We start from the raw sequence: 18,384 nt of genomic DNA on the forward strand, positions 1-18,384 counted from the left end.
AGAGCATTGCTGCTTGTAGTCTACTGATGAAGTTTGTTCCTTAGTTAGTTAGTTTCATGTTCCATGCATCATTTGCAAAATAACATATTATTCTCACAGCACGTTTTTGAGCAATGAAGTCTATATTTCTTAAAGATGCATTATGCCACATAACATTACTGAATAAAAATATAAAAAAATGCCAACTTACTAATTTCTCTCCCCCCTAGATTTGCAATGATTCGAACAGTAAATGCAAATGTGGCTGGAACTAAGTGTTTTAGCAGATTCAAAATGTGCTTCTTCTAGTTCAAATTCTCATGAAAAAGGACACCTAAGAATTTTGAAGTTTCCACCCTATTTAGTATTTCTCACCATATGTTACACTTATCATCGGAGTAGCACCACTAGATGTGCAGAAATGAGTGTCGCGTCTTTTTAAAATTAAGGGTGAGACCATTCCCAGAAAACCTGTCAATTATACTTTTAAGAACATTGTTTACCATGTCTCTGGTTCTTGCATGTTTACTTGGATTGATTACAATACTAGTTTCATTTGCAAAAAAAACTAATTCTGCTTGCTGTATATTAGCTGGATACTGTATTTACTCGAATCTAAGCCGTACTTGAATCTAAGCCGCACCTTAAAAATGGGACTCGAAATCAAGGAAAAAAAATTTTCCCGAATCTAAGCCGCACCTGAAATTTGAGACTCGAAATTCGAGGGGAGAGGAAAGTTTTAGACTGCCCCTCCAAATCGAAACAAAGTTGGTCCATTGTAACATGAGACACAATTGAGGTCGAATGGATGAAGATACAGCTACAGTAGTTTGGTGAGAGTCGTAAGCTTAACAGTTAAGCTTTACCAAGTAGCCATTGCTATGTGTCAGGCGCTCCGTCGGTATTTATGCGGGTACCCTTCCTTTTTCACGTGCTTCGTCTGGTTTGAATCGAATGATTATTTTGCTTTGATCTGGTAAGTGCCGTTCTCTTTGTTATAGGTGTTTACGTCACTCTAAGCTGAAAATGCATTACCGTACTGTGTCAAGCACTGTTTGTCGCATTCTGATAATGAGCGTTTACGACCTGTCGCCGCTCACGGCATGGTTTGCTTTTTGTGCGTGCTACCATGGCTTAGAATAAAAAAAGAGGAATTGTCTCATAAGCGAAACAATGGCAACAGACTGCTATTAGTTGTTAGTTACACTGCTGCTTTCTTTGATAATGATCAACAAGAACCAAATAATAGACTGCGTATGACAGAAGATGTTCTGAACGAGAGTTCAGCGAAAAATTTTCTCCATTTGAAAATCTTTGCAGACGCCTCTTTAGTACATTACATTCTGCATAGAAATTAGAGTCATCTTAAATTTAAAAATCTAGTCGTTGCTGTGCTTCATTTCTGACTGTATCACTATTTAGCATAACAATAATATGAATATAAACATGGCATGATATGTATACTCTTCCGCGTTTGCTGCTGTCTCACTCTGGTTTCGTAGTTTATTAGGCAGACAGGATTTAAATGAGATAGCAGCAAACACAAAAGAATACATGGCATAATGTTTACATTCTTCTACCTTTTCTTTTAATTTATTTACTGACACATAGGTTTTAGCACCAGTATTTATCTTTGTGCCTGCAAAGCATGCCTGTGTAGCGCTACATATATTCGACGGCAGAAGTTAGTTGTGGCGGCACCTACCAACATTTTTCAGAACTTCCGCTTACTTTGCACTCGATTCTAAGCCGCAAGCGGTTGTTTGGATTACAAAAACCGGAAAAGAAGTGCGGCTTAGATTCGAGTAAATACGGTAGTAGTTTACATATATGAGGAACAGTAGTAGACCTAAGATTTAGTCTTGGAGAACCCCATACATGGGTCTCCACTGTCAGAATAATGTCCCCAGACTACATTAGTTGCATTATGAAGTACAATTTTGTGCATTCTTTTGGTTAGATATGACATCAGTATCTATCTGCTACAGCTATGACTCTTATACACTGAGCCAAAGGAAAAGTAATATTGAGCATATTATTTACAGAATGTTTGTGAAGAAATACAACTACCCAAAAGTGAAATAAAGATGCAAGTTAACTACTTCTCAAGAATGGAGACAAAACATTCTTAAAAACTACAGACCTACCAGCTCCCTCTCCATAATGCCTAAGATAATTACTAAATTTATCCTTAAGCATAGAGCGAAAAATTGGACTTTAACCAACAAGAACAAGCTGATTCCTGAAGTGAAAATATCACAATGGAAAAGTTGCAAGTCATGAATGAAATTACTCATTTGTGGGAGTAGAAGTTTAATGTGTGTTTCAAATGTAGTGTTTTCTCTTTGGTTGACACAGTGGATCATAACTGACTCAATCAGCTACCAGTACCTGTTAAAATTGCAGAGATATCAAGTGACAAAAATGACATAAATTCACAGGTAAAAATTGTGCATGAAGTCTACCACATGCTTCAGCACGAAAAAGTATGTACAGTCACACAATCCTAAGATGACGTCACCACTGCAGAAACCTCCACTGTCAAAAAGTAATACCAACTAATAATTTTGGAGCAACTCCAGACTTTCCAACAAAGCCTGGAAACACGCAAAAAGCAGATTACCAAGAATTTGAAGAAGTGCTCACATGTTATGTTAACGACTGATGCTGTCCGCTCACCACTACAGCCTCTGTCCTCCAGCCCCTATCAAATCTAAAGCATAAAAAATACTAAGTAAATGTATACAATGGCAAACCTATGACAGTATCACTTGAAAGGATCACGCCACCATATCTGTGGCCCATCACCAACCTACCGACATGACACCCCTGCTGCTGACACAAGATGTGACGAGCTACAGCAATGAGCCACCCATTTCAGTGATGCCTCACCATAGCTGTATGTACTAAGAGTCCCTCACCTAGCAAGAGTCTTAGTAAAAATGTAAGAGCAGTAATACTTACTTTGCAGGAATAAGACATTATTTTTGACTACTCAAACATTAAAGTGATGCTTACTTTCAAATCACTTTTGAGACATATTAACCCATCATGCATTTGTTTCTTTTATGACCTTTAAGCTGGCTGATCTGGGAGAAGTGGGCCGGGTTTGTCCCAGCAATCTATGTGTAACAAGCTGATCACAAGCTTTTGCTCCCAGTATCCTCAATATAGGTGCCAAGTTACAGCTTGCAATTAGTTGTAGATGTCACTATGGTGAGGGGCTGCTGCTGCTGCTGGTGGTGGTAGTGGTGGTGGTAGTGGTGGTGGTGATGGGTGGTGTTCGTATGTGAGTTGACAAAGGGAACAAATATGATGCCATGAGAGTTTCTGTACACTTCTTATAGCACATTTCTCACAAATATCTGATTGCAATTAATGGTTTATGTCTGTTATTTTGATGACCTCATGGTGTCAAAGCAGATAGAGGGTATTGGTGGGGCCAACAGACATTAGTTCTATATAACAAATGATGACAATAGTAGTGTCTCCAGTTCCTGGATGCTACAAACAATTGCTCACCCGAAAAAGACGAAATTGTATAAAAACTCATATGGTACCACTTAGAATTCTGTTAGCAAGTAAATTGAGAAGAATGCATAATGTTGTGAAGGTGCAGAACAGTATACAGTGTATAAACTTTTAGATGGCAGACCTCTCGCTAGTCCTGAATCGGTAGAAGTCAGTAAACGTCGGGAGGCTTCGGTAAGCACGCAGTTTCGACTGTTGCCAACATTACGTAGCTGACTGTGTCGTACAAGGTAGCCATTGTCGTCTGCTTCGTTATTGTTTTGCACTATACTGTTCTGCGTGTTTTTATTGTACACTTGTGCTAAACATTATCAAAATCAGTGAAGAGGAAGTTGCTGGTCCATCTCGGAAGTCGCCAACAACCCCTACCGGTAGGCCTACGGTTAGAAGGAAACCAGTATTATGTAGCGATGCTCGCAAAATTATATTGCGTGTGATTGAATGCTACGAAAGGGAAAGGGAGCAGAAAAAATTGCTTCACCCCATTTACAAATCTTCAGTGAGAGCTGCTACATACACAGGACAAAGCATGCGTAGCATTGGAAGATTCAAACAGTTTTCCAAGAATCATCCTGGCGTATCACCACAAACGCCTGGCAAGAAAAGGTGAGTTTCCATTTCAGATTTTGACGGAGCCCCCTATTTCGTCCGAATTACCTTATATTTCATTTTTCCTTACTACCGTATTGCTTTGTATGGAAACACCACTCGTTACTGTATTATTTCGAAACACATTCATATTACAGTACATTTCCAAATTCAAAAAAATACATGCAGTGCAGAAGGCGTTTTCTTATAAATCTTTCTCTCTCTTTTAACTTAGGAAAAGAAGTGGAGAAATCGAAGTAATGAACGATGATTTCATTGCAATCGGATGAATGGTTTGTGAGCACATAGTAGACAATCATACATACATTGGCCCAAACTCTTTGCCTTTACAAATGTCTGCTTGTGTCTGTGTGTGTGTGTGTGTGCGTGTGTGTGTGCACGAGTGTATACCTGTCCTTTTTTCCCCCTAAGGTGGGTCTTTCTGCTCCCGGGATTGGAGTGGCTCCTTGCCCTCTCCCTTGGAGCCTGCATCCTTGTGTCTTTCCCTCTCCTTCCCTCTTTCCTGATGAGGCGGCCATTTGTTGCGAGGGCTTGAATTTCGTGTGTGTGTTTGTGTTTGTTTGTGTGTCTGTCGACCTGCCAGCGCTTTCATTCGGTGGTGTGTGTGTCTATATATATATATATATATATATATAAAAAAACAAAGATGATGTGACTTACCGAACGAAAGCGCTGGCAGGTTGATAGACACACAAACAAACACAAACACACACACAAAATTCAAGCTTTCGCAACAAACTGTTGCCTCATCAGGAAAGAGGGGAAGGAGAGGGAAAGACGAAAGGATGTGGGTTTTAAGGGAGAGGGTAAAGAGTCATTCCAATCCCGGGAGTGGAAAGACTTACCTTAGGGGGAAAAAAGGACAGGTATATACTCGCACACACACACATATCCATCCGCACATACACAGACACAAGCAGACATTTGTAAAGGCAAAGAGTTTGGGCAGAGATGTCAGTCGAGGCGGAAGTACAGAGGCAGAGATGTTGTTGAAAGACAGGTGAGGTATGAGCGGAGGCAAATTGAAATTAGCGGAGACTGAGGCCTGGCGGATAACAAGAAGAGATGATATACTGAAGGGCAAGTTCCCATCTCCGGAGTTCTGACAGGTTGGTGTTAGTGGGAAGTATCCAGATAACCCGGACGGTGTAACACTGTGCCAAGATGTGCTGGCCGTGCACCAAGGCATGTTTAGTCACAGGGTGATCTTCATTACCAACAAACACTGTCTGCCTGTGTCCATTCATGCGAATGGACAGTTTGTTGCTGGTCATTCCCACATAGAAAGCTTCACAGTGTAGGCAGGTCAGTTGGTAAATCTCGTGGGTGCTTTCACACGTGGCTCTGCCTTTGATCGTGTACACCTTCCGGGTTACAGGACTGGAGTAGGTGGTGGTGGGAGGGTGCATTGGACAGGTTTTACACCGGGGGCAGTTACAAGGGTAGGAGCCAGAGGGTAAGGAAGGTGGTTTGGGGATTTCATAGGAATGAACTAAGAGGTTGCTAAGGTTAGGTGGACGGCGGAAAGACACTCTTGGTGGAGTGGGGAGGATTTCATGAAGGATGGATCTCATTTCAGGGCAGGATTTGAGGAAGTAGTATCCCTGCTGGAGAGCCACATTCAGAGTCTGATCCATTCCCGGAAAGTATCCTGTCACAAGTGGGGCACTTTTGGGGTTCTTCTGTGGGAGGTTCTGGATTTGAGGAGATGAGGAAGTGGCTCTGGTTATTTGCTTCTGTACCAGGTCGGGAGGGTAGTTGCGGGATGCAAAACCTGTTTTCAGGTTGTTGGTGTAATGGTTCTGGGATTCCGGACTGGAGCAGATTCATTTGCCACGAAGACCTAGGCTGTAGGGAAGAGACCGTTTGATGTGGAATGGGTGGCAGCTGTCATAATGGAGGTACTGTTGCTTGTTGGTGGGTTTGATGTGGACGGACGTGTGAAGCTGGCCATTGGACAGGTGGAGGTCAACATCAAGGAAAGTGGCATGGGATCTGGAGTAGGACCAGGTGAATCTGATGGAACCAAAGGAGTTGAGGTTGGAGAGGAAATTCTGGAGTTGTTCTTCACTGTGAGTCCAGATCATGAAGATGTCATCAATAAATCTGTACCAAACTTTGGGTTGGCAGGCCTGGGTAACCAAGAAGGCTTCCTTTAAGCGACCCAATAATAAAAGTCCTCAATCTTTCCTCTCCCACATCCACACCGGCTGTTCAGAGCATCCTCCTACAGGCCAACCGCAAATTAGAACAGCATGCCACCCTCCACCTTAAAAAACTATCCAATCTCCTGGTTTCCCACCTCCGGAAAGGCAACTCCCTCACCCTTCACAACCTTTCCAGCAAACCTCAACCTCCTCTCATTGCACACATGTACATGACGATTTCAGTTTCGTTTACGAACAACATTTAAAGCGGGTTTTACTTCCAAGCCTTTCGTCTGCGGAAGCATGACGCGCAATTCGTAGTGCCAGCACTGCAACTGGTAGGCGTGCCTTGTCCCCCCACCTCCCCCCCCCCCCCCAAGGGCCCCTCTCCAGCCAATGCTTGTTTCCTTCTCTCCCCGCACTCCCCTCACAACTCTGCCGTCTTACAGTAAACACACTGTAGCAATGACTGTGAGATGTTTGTTCAGTGTGTATGGCACAGTAACACAAATCTGATTAATGCCTGCAACTGGACATATTTTCTACTCTGAAACCTGCATTACAAATTCTAGTGTTTTGTTTTGCATGTTGACTTTCCAGTTGCTATTGGTTTATTTATTGATTGTTACTTTTTATTTGTAGTTAACTATTGCTATTTGAGTTTACATATTGTCATTTTATCATTAGGAGGTGGTGAATGGAGCTGTGGACACTAGGAAAAGGAGTGACAAGTGGGGGTCAATGGAATTGTCCAATTCCACCCATCAGCTTTGACCCGGTGTGTGACATCATGATGGCACGGAATTTAGTTTGTGAGAGTGGCATGTTTGTAGGTGTCGTGTTGACGTGATTGATGGTGCTCCCTGGTGGTGTGTTTCATGTGTTGTGTGTTAGGTGATGTTTCTGGTTTAGTTTGTGTGTGTGTGGCACGTTTATAGATGGCGCATTGTTGCGGTCGGTAGTTCTCTCTGGTGATGTGTTATTGGTAGCGTGTTATGTGGCATATGGGGTTCATTTGTGTGGTTGCATTGCACATGTGTGGCATCGGTGGTGACTGTGCTTTCAACAAAATATTTTTTAGTGAGTTAACAATTTTGGTTTTGTTATGTCGACATTATTGTAGTTTCTTTCTGTCCGTAGGGTGTGAATTTTGGTAAATTGCTTTGTTTATGTCTTTGGTAGGTATGAATATGACTGACAATGTCAACAATTTTTGTTTGTCGGCGATCATGGGGGACAGTGTGTTGTCTCTAATAAAATTTCTGCAACTGTTCGGAGTTTTGGATGAAGTTGTGAAGTGTTCAGTGTGTTGTGAAGAAATGGGGCTTACTAAAGTTCTGGCGTCTCAGACGAGGGACGGGTGGGTATATGTGGAGATGTCATAAGGATAACAGGCCAAGGGAAGTGTTAGATTCCAATTTTCATTTCCTAGTTGTTTTTTTATGGTAGTATTAAGTGTGGTGGTGGTGGTGAAAGTTTTGAGATTTACAGTGTGGTATCAGTAGTTGCTGTTGACCTATATAGGTCAAGGGAAGTTTTCAATTCCAATTTTGTTGTATTTTTTGAGGTAGTGATGATTGTGGATGTGGTTGTAGTTTTCAGTTTTATGATTTGGTATCAGTAGTTTTTGTTGACCTATATAGGTCAAGGGAAGTGTTCGATTCCAGTGGATATTGTTTTTAGTTGATTTTGGGAAGGTTGTGATTGTTTTATTTTATCATTTTTGTTGTTTGGTTTAGTGGCGTGTGTTTATTTTTAGTTTGTCCCCACCCACAAACCCCCAATTTCCCCCGCTTGTCCCGTTAGTTTCATTATATTTTTGGAGGAATATGTGTTTGATGGTTTTTCGATGTATTTTTGTGTTTGTTGTTATGTTTATGTAATGATGTCATAGTCGCGATTTGGGAGTAGTAGTTGTGAATGGTCGTTTCTGCCATATTGGTGACATCATTGATCAGAGCAGATGAGTGGAATCGGATGTTTCTGTTAACCCCCAAGTGGAGAAATCAGAACATGTGGCATATTCATCTGTTTGAGTTCAGTGAGGAGTAACAGTAGTGGAGGCAGGCAGAAACATTTGTGACGTGTACAAGGATAATGTCACTAGACAGAGCACAGCAAGAAAATGATTTTCTCATTCTAAGAAGAATCGTTTTGACACTAGTGACCCTCCACATTCAGAATGACCTTCATGATTTGATAAAGATCATTTAAATGCATTAATCCACCATGATCCACATCAGTGTACTCGAGAATCGGCAAATGTGATGAACTGTGATCAGTCCACCACTGTATGACATTCGCATGGAATGGGGAAGGTTCAAAAATTGGGTGTATGGGTACCACATGGTCTATGCCAAAGAGATAAAACTCGCCATGTGGTCATATGTGTATCTCTGCTTGCTCGTTATCAACTGGCTTATGAATAACACCGATCATTCTTAGTCTGTATCATTACTGGCGAAGGGAAATGGTGCTTTAAACTAACATAAGGAAAAGAAAGGAATGGTTGAGCCCAAACAAAGCAATAAATCCCCCTATAAAGACCTGCCCACATCCACAAAAGATAGTGTTATGCATCTGATGGAATAGTGATGGTGTGGTGTACTATGAATTGCTTTCCTGAGGTGTAACCATCACTGCTGACATGTCTTGCGCTAGACTGGCAAAAAACTTTAAACAGGAGTGGGGTTGGGATGTCATTCCACACACACCTTATTCATCTGATTTGGCACCCAAAGATTTTAACGTTTTCCATTCTCTATCCAACAACTTTCAAGTTTCTTTTCCAGATGAAAAAGTACACTGAACATGAACTGATGAGCTCAAAAACACACGATTTCTAGTAGCAGAATTAAAAAGTTACCCCAGTGTTGGCAGAATGTTGTAAATGGTGAAGAAGAATATATTATTGAAGACTTAAGTCTGTGTTATGCGTATCTGTTTGTTTATTGGACTTATGGCAAGATGTTACAAATCTATACACCTACCCAATATTTTCAGCTTATTAAAGTAGTTTCAATTAATATATTCCAATGACACATTGGTGTTCCTGAGAGGAAGATGAAAGTCAACTGCATGTCTATAAATGACCAACATATAGCTCAATGCTATCTCAAGAAAGCCTACTTATAAAGTTTTAAGAACGAGTTTTAAATGGTGGTTCTAAGAATATACAACAACTTCCTACATATCACTCCCATAAGGATTGTAGGGCAAGATTAAATAATATACGGCATGCATGGACACACCCCATACATGAATTACAAATGCATTGTTGTGTGTCATAGCACTGATTATGAACATAAGTTATGGAACATTTTATTAGTCAGTTAAATATCCTGATACTATGCACAAACTATAAATAACTTTGAATGTGAAACATTATTGAAATTCTACATTATAACATTACATTAACTTGCTTGCTTCTTAGAGACTTAGTTGTTCAGGTAATTTCACATTAGATAAAATTCTTGTACTGATGACGCACAATATTTTATATGTTAGATACATATGTAACTAATATACATAAACAAGCTAACAATATGCTACAGCTGGTATATTATTCAACTTACCACAGAAACACCATGACGTGACAGAAACACATCTTTGAGGGTAAGGTAAGGAATGCCAATACGTCCAATTCTCACGTCTATACTGAATTTCCTCTTTAGCAACCACGCCAGAACTTTTGGCAAGAGCCTGGTGAAAATTTGACATGTTTAGACTTAAATCAATTGACACCCACACTAAGATTATCCTAAACCAATGGCAACTGCACGACTCATCTAGATGGGGCTTACTAGTGTACAAGCAGTTATGCTTGGAAATATAAGAACAGCAAGTAGGAAATAATTTGTATGATTTATTTTTGATGAAATTGTTTGTGAACACCATGCAAATGTACTAACAAATACGAAGAGTAGACGAACTCTACTTTTAGCACCACAAAACGTGTTGACAAACACGAGAAACTACAGGCTGTGTGTAGTCACTATGTAGATAATTTTAAGACAGGTACGTTCAGTCAGATTTTACACGGGTATTTTATATGTATACATACCATGACACACTGCAGAATAACAGAGTACAAATTATTAGAAAGATAACAAATCCATCCATAGCTTCAGAAGTGGGTTATCATAGCAACTTTGTCCTAAACTTAGAAAAACACTGCATCATTTTCACCGCTAAATGGGTGTCGACGGATAAACCTTCGCTCATACTTTCCTCCGTCAAGCAGTCACTCTCATTCTCGCAATAGATCGAACTATTGTGGCGTCAATATCGATACAAAGTTGACGTTTATCTGTGTTCTTTCAGAGATGTTTGCTTGGTTAGTTAAACCGCTCAGTTCTAAACAGAAAGAGGTGTCGTATTTGGGTGGTTAATGTGATAAATAGTTCCTGGTATTAGTGAGAGTCTGGTTTCGCTTGACGACACTTAGAATGTATAGTACAAATCAATGTGTTGCGTGTGGAAGCAAGCCAGGACAACACAACGTGAGCTTGTTTCGATTCCCGCGAAATGCAGGAAGGTAACTCGTCACAAACTTGCTAATTCTTGTCTATGGCAGTACTATGTTGCTCATTTCGTTGCATTTTGCATGTATAATTGAAGTGTATGATGGCAGAAATATTGTTTCAGTTATACAAAAGCTCTTGCATTTGGTAGGCGATTAGGTTAATTGAAGAGTCTGAAGAGTTTCATAAATTTTTACATTTCAGGTGCAGGCTATGGCTTGAAAGAACTGGACTATTTCAACTTCAGGGCATACCTGCAACGGCCATTTATGAAAAATACCGCCTATGTTCGGTGCATTTTGATTCGGCTCAGTTCAGACCACCTCAGTTTGTTGGCGATCAGAGAAAGAAATTGATTCGTAATGCACTTCCAACGCTTTTCAATGGTTCCAACAATAGGAGTCGTCACAGGCCGAGATTCAGAGGTATATATCAAATTTAAATTTCATAATGAAGTCTGTAAACAGAAGTTTAAGAACTGTCTAGGAATACTTTTTTGTCGCTTCATTCAACTGGAAGTAAATCAAATATATCGCACCGCGGCTAGAAAAGTGAAAAGTCAAAAAACTGCAATTTTTAGTTTTAGTGAATAATACGTGTGAGGTGTTCCCAATGTGCTCCAAAAAACATAATGGAAATTACTGCCAACAATACGTACTTGATATGTAAAGGAAGCTTGTGATATTCCAATATAACTTTTTGGAATGTATTCAGTAAAATGCGATTCCTCAAGTATTAAGCTGTCGCTGCTTTTGCCAGGATGTATATGCTGTCAACATTACGGCATTGCTCTACAGTATCATAGTGCATATACTATAGATACTGTTTTGGAAATCTGCATCATTACAAATATTATGTGAATAATGCTTATCAGAGAGAGAGAGGGTATTTAAAAATTTGAGAGATAAAATACTTACTGTAATGTTGATTCCTCCCCCCCCCTCTACCCCCGCCCCCTCTAACACCCCTCTTTGTGTGTATCTGAAAATCGAGCTAGAAACTATTTCTTGTGTATATTGTGACATTTTTGTATCATTAATTGGTTTAATCCATAACCATACATTTTGTGGAGGGCTTCTTAAAACTAATCATCAAAATTGTATCACAAACCCTTTTCCAAGGCAATGTTTTAATTAACCTATGGTTATATGCAGTTTTATTCTTTAATTCTAGCCTGCATTGATGAAATTTCTTTACCTATGTTCCCTTTTTCTGGTTAGTGTTGGCTTTTTAACACAGTGTACAATGCATTATCTTTTAGTTGACATACCACTCCCTAGCCCAGAATAAGTAAAAGCTGGTTGGATTTGGCTAGGCTAATGATGATTGGTTTTTTGGCTCTGACCAATATTAGGAACTAACACTAATGGTACTGTGGAGGTAGATAATGTCTGCTGATTTCTTTGTTGCATTTCACTGTATTTAGCAGTGTTCACTTGCAAGCAGAATTTGTATGAATTTTTACTTTTATGCGTGACTGTATTCAGCACTGTTCCGTTAGCGAGCAGCATTGAAACAGAATTTTTATTTCTAAGCGTGTTGTGGCAGCATGAAGTGCAGTTAATGGTGGCAGCACTGCAAGGGCCCGGCATTGCCCCCTCCAAATCGTCCTCCCCTCCCCAGTGAACATATCATCATGCCTTGGCTGTCTGTGTGCAGGCTGGGCTTGCGTCTTGCACTCCCTGTTGCCCCCTTCATAAATTTGTCAGCTTACAATTAACTCATTGTATTGTCTGTGCTACATTGTAACATTTTAAAATTGTCATTCAGTAACCTTAATGTAAACCACAATCCTACAAACTGTTATTTACCTGGCGTACTCAATTGCATCTTGTGCACTTCGGCACCTCGTCATGCTATTTGTTAGCATTGAGTACATGTCTTCCTCAAAATAATATGAATCAAAACAAAAAAGTTAATCTATATGTACAGCTATTGTCCTCTGTATGAGATCCTGTGGTTCACTTTGTATTGAAATGATAGGAAGCAAAGGATCGTGTTAGGTGGAACATGGTTAATATTCCAGAATGAGATTTTCACTCTGCAGTGGAGTGTGCGCTGATATGAAACTACCTGGCAGATTAAAACTGTGTGCCCGACCGAGACTCGAGCTCGGAACCATTGCCTTTCGCGGGCAAGTGCTCTAAAGTTTTAATCTGCCAGGAAGTTTTATATCAGCGCACACTCCGCTGCAGAGTGAAAATCTCATTCTGGAAACATCCCCCAGGCTGTGGCTAAGCCATGTCTCCGCTATATCCTTTCTTTCAGGGGTGCTAGTTCTGCAAGGTTCGCAGGAGAGCTGCTGTAAAGTTTGGAAGGTAGGAGACGAGATACTGGCAGAAGTAAAGCTGTGAGTACCGGGCATGAGTCGTGCTTCGGTAGCTCAGATGGTAGAGCACTTGCCCGCGAAAGGCAAAGGTCCCGAGTTCGAGTCTCGGTCGGGCACACAGTTTTAATCTGCCAGGAAGTTTCATATCTGCGCACACTCTGCTGCAGAGTGAAAATCTCATTCTGGAAACATCCCCCAGGCTGTGGCTAAGCCATGTCTCCGCTATATCCTTTCTTTCAGGAGTGCTAGTTCTGCAAGGTTCGCAGGAGAGCTTCTGTAAAGTTTGGAAGGTAGGAGACGAGATACTGGCAGAAGTAAAGCTGTGAGTACCGGGCGTGAGTTGTGCTTCGGTAGCTCAGATGGTAGAGCACTTGCCCGCGAAAGGCAAAGGTCCCGAGTTCGAGTCTCGGTCGGGCACACGTTTTAATCTGCCAGGAAGTTTCATGGTTAATATTATTCTAAATAGGCCGGGCCTGCTGCAGGGTTCAATTCTGCGATGTATCTTGTTCATGCTATAAATGAATGATCTATTCCGCACGTACGGCAGCATCTATTAATGAACCTGCGATTCTTAATTTCAAGCCTTGCCTCTCCACCATTAGTCAGATCTGAGAAGTAAATGCTGTTTTTCCTTCCTTCCAGCAGCATACATTCTTTGTATTTTATTTTCTTGGGTGAAAGTAGTTTTAAGCCCTTAAAGTTTGAGATAATGTCTTTAGTATTTTTGTTGATATGTGATTTCTGGTTTGGAAACAATCATATATTTATTGTTTTTTCAGTTATATCAGAATAACAAACTTAACTCGCAAAACTAGTTCCATTGATTCTCATAGAAAGTTTTAACAACTGCCCGCTCACCCCAAATTTGTCATTAACATTTCAGTGCAGCTAAGACGTTCTTACATTTGGACAATACATATCATCAAATTTGATTTGATCACCACCACCAGTGCATAAGAGAGGTTTCATTTCTTTTTAGACATTCCTCCCATTTAATATTTCAGTATAAATACAGCACATTGATTCATCTTATAGCAAATGTATCAACTCTTGTGCTGTACAGAAAGTGAACACATTTTCTAAATATACTGTAGCAGCAGATTGTGAGTATGACTAAAGTCTTTTAGGAATTTACTTTTCAAATGCATAACACACCACTGTTCGTGTTACATGCAACATTTATTTTTCCAATTCAGTATACCAACTGATTGTGGAATGTACTACGTTAACTGAATAATAAACATGGGAGATACTGTGACTATTAGTGGTCCTTCACTCTGGAGAATATTCCAAAAGGTAATATTTTGCTGCTCCCATCACCAAATCATCCTAATTTTACTCAATTGGAAAACTATTGGATGGCCTCCCTAAAGACTTTAATTTGGAAAACAGTATAGCCTACATATAAATGAATTCAATAGTGTTGTTCTCTTTCCCTTCTCTACCATTTCCTGTTATTCTCTAAAAGGAATATATGGGTATGTTATAAAACATTCTGAACTAAAAAAATGCGGAATTTCCTCAAAAATTAAGAGAAATATGTTGTCATTAATAATGTAATTTGTAACTCAAATAATGGAAACTCCAGTTAGGAATATCAACAATGTAGGGGAAAAAAAATAGACTGCTGCTTACTGTAAAGATGACACATTAAGTTGCAGACAGGTACAATTAAGACACTACACAAAGCTTGTAGCCGCAGTAATGATCACACACACACACACACACAAACACACACACACACACACCATGTTGCTGATTCCACCCCATGTGATGGTTGCATTCTGGCTGTAGTTGTCAGCCGTATATGTAAGTTGTGCTTGCTTTTGTATATGACGGCTGTGGTGGAAGACTGTAGTGGCTTGTAATTGTGCCAGTCTGCAGCTTAACGTTCCATCTTTGCAGTAAGTAGCAATCTATCCTATCTTTTCCTATAATGTAACTTCTATCGGATTCATTTTTGTTTACAATGCATGTTGAATCAAACCATGTTGTCATATTGTGCACTTCACAAAAAGATATGCCAACACACAGAGCTACCTGGATGTAGTACTTCATAGGGACATGAAATGGAGTATCACATAGGCTCAGTTGTGGGTAAGTAGGTCGTAGATTTCAGTTTATTGGTAGACTACATCCCACTGTGAAGTGCATGGCAGAGGGTGCATCCCATTGTGCTAGTTATTAGGGTTTCTTCGTGATCCATTCATGTATGAAGCGGGGGAAGAATTAGTGATTGAATGCCTCTGTGTCTGCAGTAATTATTCTAATCCTATCCTCACAATCCCTATGTGAGTGACACGTAATATGTTGTAGTATATCCCGAGAGTAATCATTTGAAGTCAATTCTTGAAACTTTAATAGAATTTCTCGGGATAGTTTATGTCTGTCTTCAAGAGTCTTCCACTTCGTTTCTTCAGAGTCTCTGTGACACTCTCCCAAGGATTAAACAAGTCCTTGGCCATTAGTGCTGCCCTTCTCTGTATACATTCAATATCCCCTCTTAGTCCTATCTGGTCTGGGTCCCACAAATGTGAGCAATATTCTAAAACTAGTCACATGAGTCATTTATAAGTGATGTCTTTTGTAGAGCGATTGCGCTTCCCCGTATTCTACCAATAAACTGAAGTCTATCACCTGCTTTACCCACAATGAACCTATGTGATCATTCCATTTCATATTCGTACAAAATATTACAGCCAGGTAATTGTATGAGTTGGACGATTCCAGCAGTGGCTCATTGATATTATATTCATAGGATAAGAGGTTTCTTTGTTTTGTGAAGTGAAAATACATTTCTGAAAATTGTGAGCAAGTTGCCAATCTTTGCACCACTTTGAAATCATATCAAGATCTGACTTAATCTTTATACAGCTTCTTTCAGACAGTACTTAATTATAGATAAATGCCTCGTCTGCAAACACTCTGAGGTTACTATTAATATTGTCTCAGAGATCATTAATATACAACATGAATAGCAATGGGTCCCCACACACTTCCCTGGGGCACACCTGAAGTTTCTCCATCTGAAGATGACTCTCCATCTAAGATAACATGATGTGACCTCCCTATCACTAAGTCCTCAATTCAGTCATCAATTTTATTTGGTATCCCCATATGATCGTACTTTCGACAATAAGTATAGATACAGTACTGAGTCAAATGCTGAAAATCAAGAAGTACTTCATCTACATTGTTGCCTGGATCCAAAGCGTTCAGTATTTCATGTGCGAAAGGTGAGCGTTGGGTTTCACATGATCAATGTTTTCAAAATCCTTGCTCGTTGCCATTGAATAGATCATTCCATTCAAGATACCTCATTATGTTTCAGCCCAGAATATGTCCTAATATTCTACAACAAATCAATATCCAGGATATTGGGGATATTGGACAGTAGTTCTGAGGATCGCTTCTATTACCCTTATTGTAAACAGGTGTGAACTGTGCCTTTCTCGAAAAACTGGTCATGGTTTTTTGTTTGAGGGAGCTACGATAGATTGTAGTTGGAAAAGGGGCTAACTCAGCAGCAAATTCCGTATAGAATCTGAGGGGATTCTGTCTGCCCTGGAGTTTTCAGCTGTTTCTCAACACCACTGACACAAATATTTTTCATTCATCTTTGCTCTGGTAAGAGGTTTAAATTGGGGTAATGCTCCTGGGTTTTTCTTTGTAAAGGAAGTTTGAAAATGGAGCACTTCAGCTTTGCATTGTTACCCTCAGTTTCAGTTCCTGTCTTGTTCACTAGGGAATAGACACTAACTTTTGTGCCATTAACAACTTTTACATACGACCAGAATTTCTTCCAGGTTCTGTATAACATCATTTGACAATATTTTGCTATGGTAGTCATTGAGGGTGTCATGAATTGGTTTCTTGACAGCCAAACATGTTTCATTCAGCTTTTATCTGTAGCCCTACTCATTGTTTTACGACTATTATACTTTAATCTCTGTTGCTTTAAAAGCTTCTTCACAGTGACTGTATACCATGGATATTCCTTCCCATTATGAAATGTTCTACTGGGTACATATCTATCCAGTGCGTTGTCAACTACTCTCTTAAACTTCCTCTTCATGCTCCTGACCTATCCTGAAAGTTGCAAATTCCTCACTCATAAATGACACTGCTAATTTTTTATCTTGTTTACTGATTTTATCTACATTACTGAATGTATATGTATCTTGCTGCTTGTTTTAATTGTCGTTTGTACTTTGGTAATATTGTTGCCGCAACCACGTCATGATCACAGACGCCGGTTTAGATGTGTACATCCTCAAAGACATCGGGTCTATTTGTTGGCATTAGGCCCAATATATTTCCATTGTGAGTGACGTTCCTCTAGTTATTGAAGAAGGCAATTAGTAAAGTTTCACAGAAGTCTTATCATGCCCACCACCAACAAAACATTAATTTTCCCAGTTAATTGTTGGATGATTACAGTTGCCACCAATGATTATAGTCTGATCGGGAAACTTGTGTACAAGTGAAGTGAGGTTTTCTCTTAAGTTTTCAGTTACATCAGGAGACGAGTCTGGTGAGCAGTAGAAGGATCGAATTATCATCCTTGCCCAAACAATCACAAATGCAATTTAAATTTCTATCTTGGTGGATTTGACTTTCTTGTCTACTGCGATAAAGACACTACCTCCACTTCCTATTTGCCTATCCTTTCAACATACACTTAAATTTTCCTCAAAAATCTCGCTTCTATCAATTTCAGGCTTCAACCAGCTTTCTGTATCTGTCTACAAAGGAAACCCATTCTAGAATACTACTAAAGTGTGTGATACGTGTACCAAATAAGACTTAACGGGGAACATTGAATATATACAGAGAAGGACAGCAGGAGTGTTAACTGTTATAGTTTCACCTGTGGTAAATGGCAACAGAGATGCTGAAGAAACTGAAAGGATAGCCTCTTGAAGATAGATGTAGTCCTCAGAAAGTCTACTAACAAAGTTTCAAGAACTGGCTTCAAGTGATGACTTCACAAATATACTACCACCCCTTCACATAGGAATCATAAGGACAAGATTAGAATAATTGAAGCATGCACAGAGATACTGAAACAATTATTCTTCTCACGCTCCATAAGTGAATGGAATCAGGGAAAATCCTAATAACTTGTACAATGGGATGTGCCCTCTGGCATGCAATTCAGTGATTTTCGCAGTATTGATGTAGATCCCAGCGAACAGAAATTTAGTATTTTCTTTTTTTCCTAAAAAGGAATTGTGTAACGGTTAGGAATTTTTTATGACCTCCA

The 18,384-nt window shown here is 39.8% G+C and overlaps 2 protein-coding genes across 3 annotated transcripts in view; one reads left to right on the forward strand and one right to left on the reverse strand.

Moving 5' to 3' along the window:
- Positions 1 to 10,524, reverse strand: part of LOC126199286 (protein KIAA0100) — a 340,503-nt gene extending 329,979 nt beyond the window's left edge. The window contains exons 1-2 of the mRNA XM_049936105.1: positions 10,330 to 10,524; positions 9,842 to 9,968 (exon numbers count right to left, since the gene is read on the reverse strand). Coding sequence (XP_049792062.1) covers positions 9,842 to 9,968; positions 10,330 to 10,388 — 186 coding nt within the window. The 5' untranslated portion in view covers positions 10,389 to 10,524. The remainder of the gene's footprint in view (positions 1 to 9,841; positions 9,969 to 10,329) is intronic.
- Positions 10,525 to 10,594: 70 nt separating this feature from the next.
- The window catches only part of LOC126199292 (zinc finger protein 91-like), a 44,719-nt gene continuing 36,929 nt past the window's right edge, over positions 10,595 to 18,384 (forward strand). For both annotated transcript variants that reach the window (XM_049936118.1, XM_049936127.1), the window contains exons 1-2: positions 10,595 to 10,803; positions 10,994 to 11,214. In XM_049936118.1, the coding sequence (XP_049792075.1) occupies positions 10,715 to 10,803; positions 10,994 to 11,214 (310 nt within the window). In that variant the 5' untranslated portion in view covers positions 10,595 to 10,714. The remainder of the gene's footprint in view (positions 10,804 to 10,993; positions 11,215 to 18,384) is intronic.

Source organism: Schistocerca nitens, chromosome 1 (genome assembly GCF_023898315.1).
Source record: "Schistocerca nitens isolate TAMUIC-IGC-003100 chromosome 1, iqSchNite1.1, whole genome shotgun sequence".
Lineage (NCBI taxonomy): Eukaryota > Metazoa > Arthropoda > Insecta > Orthoptera > Acrididae > Schistocerca > Schistocerca nitens.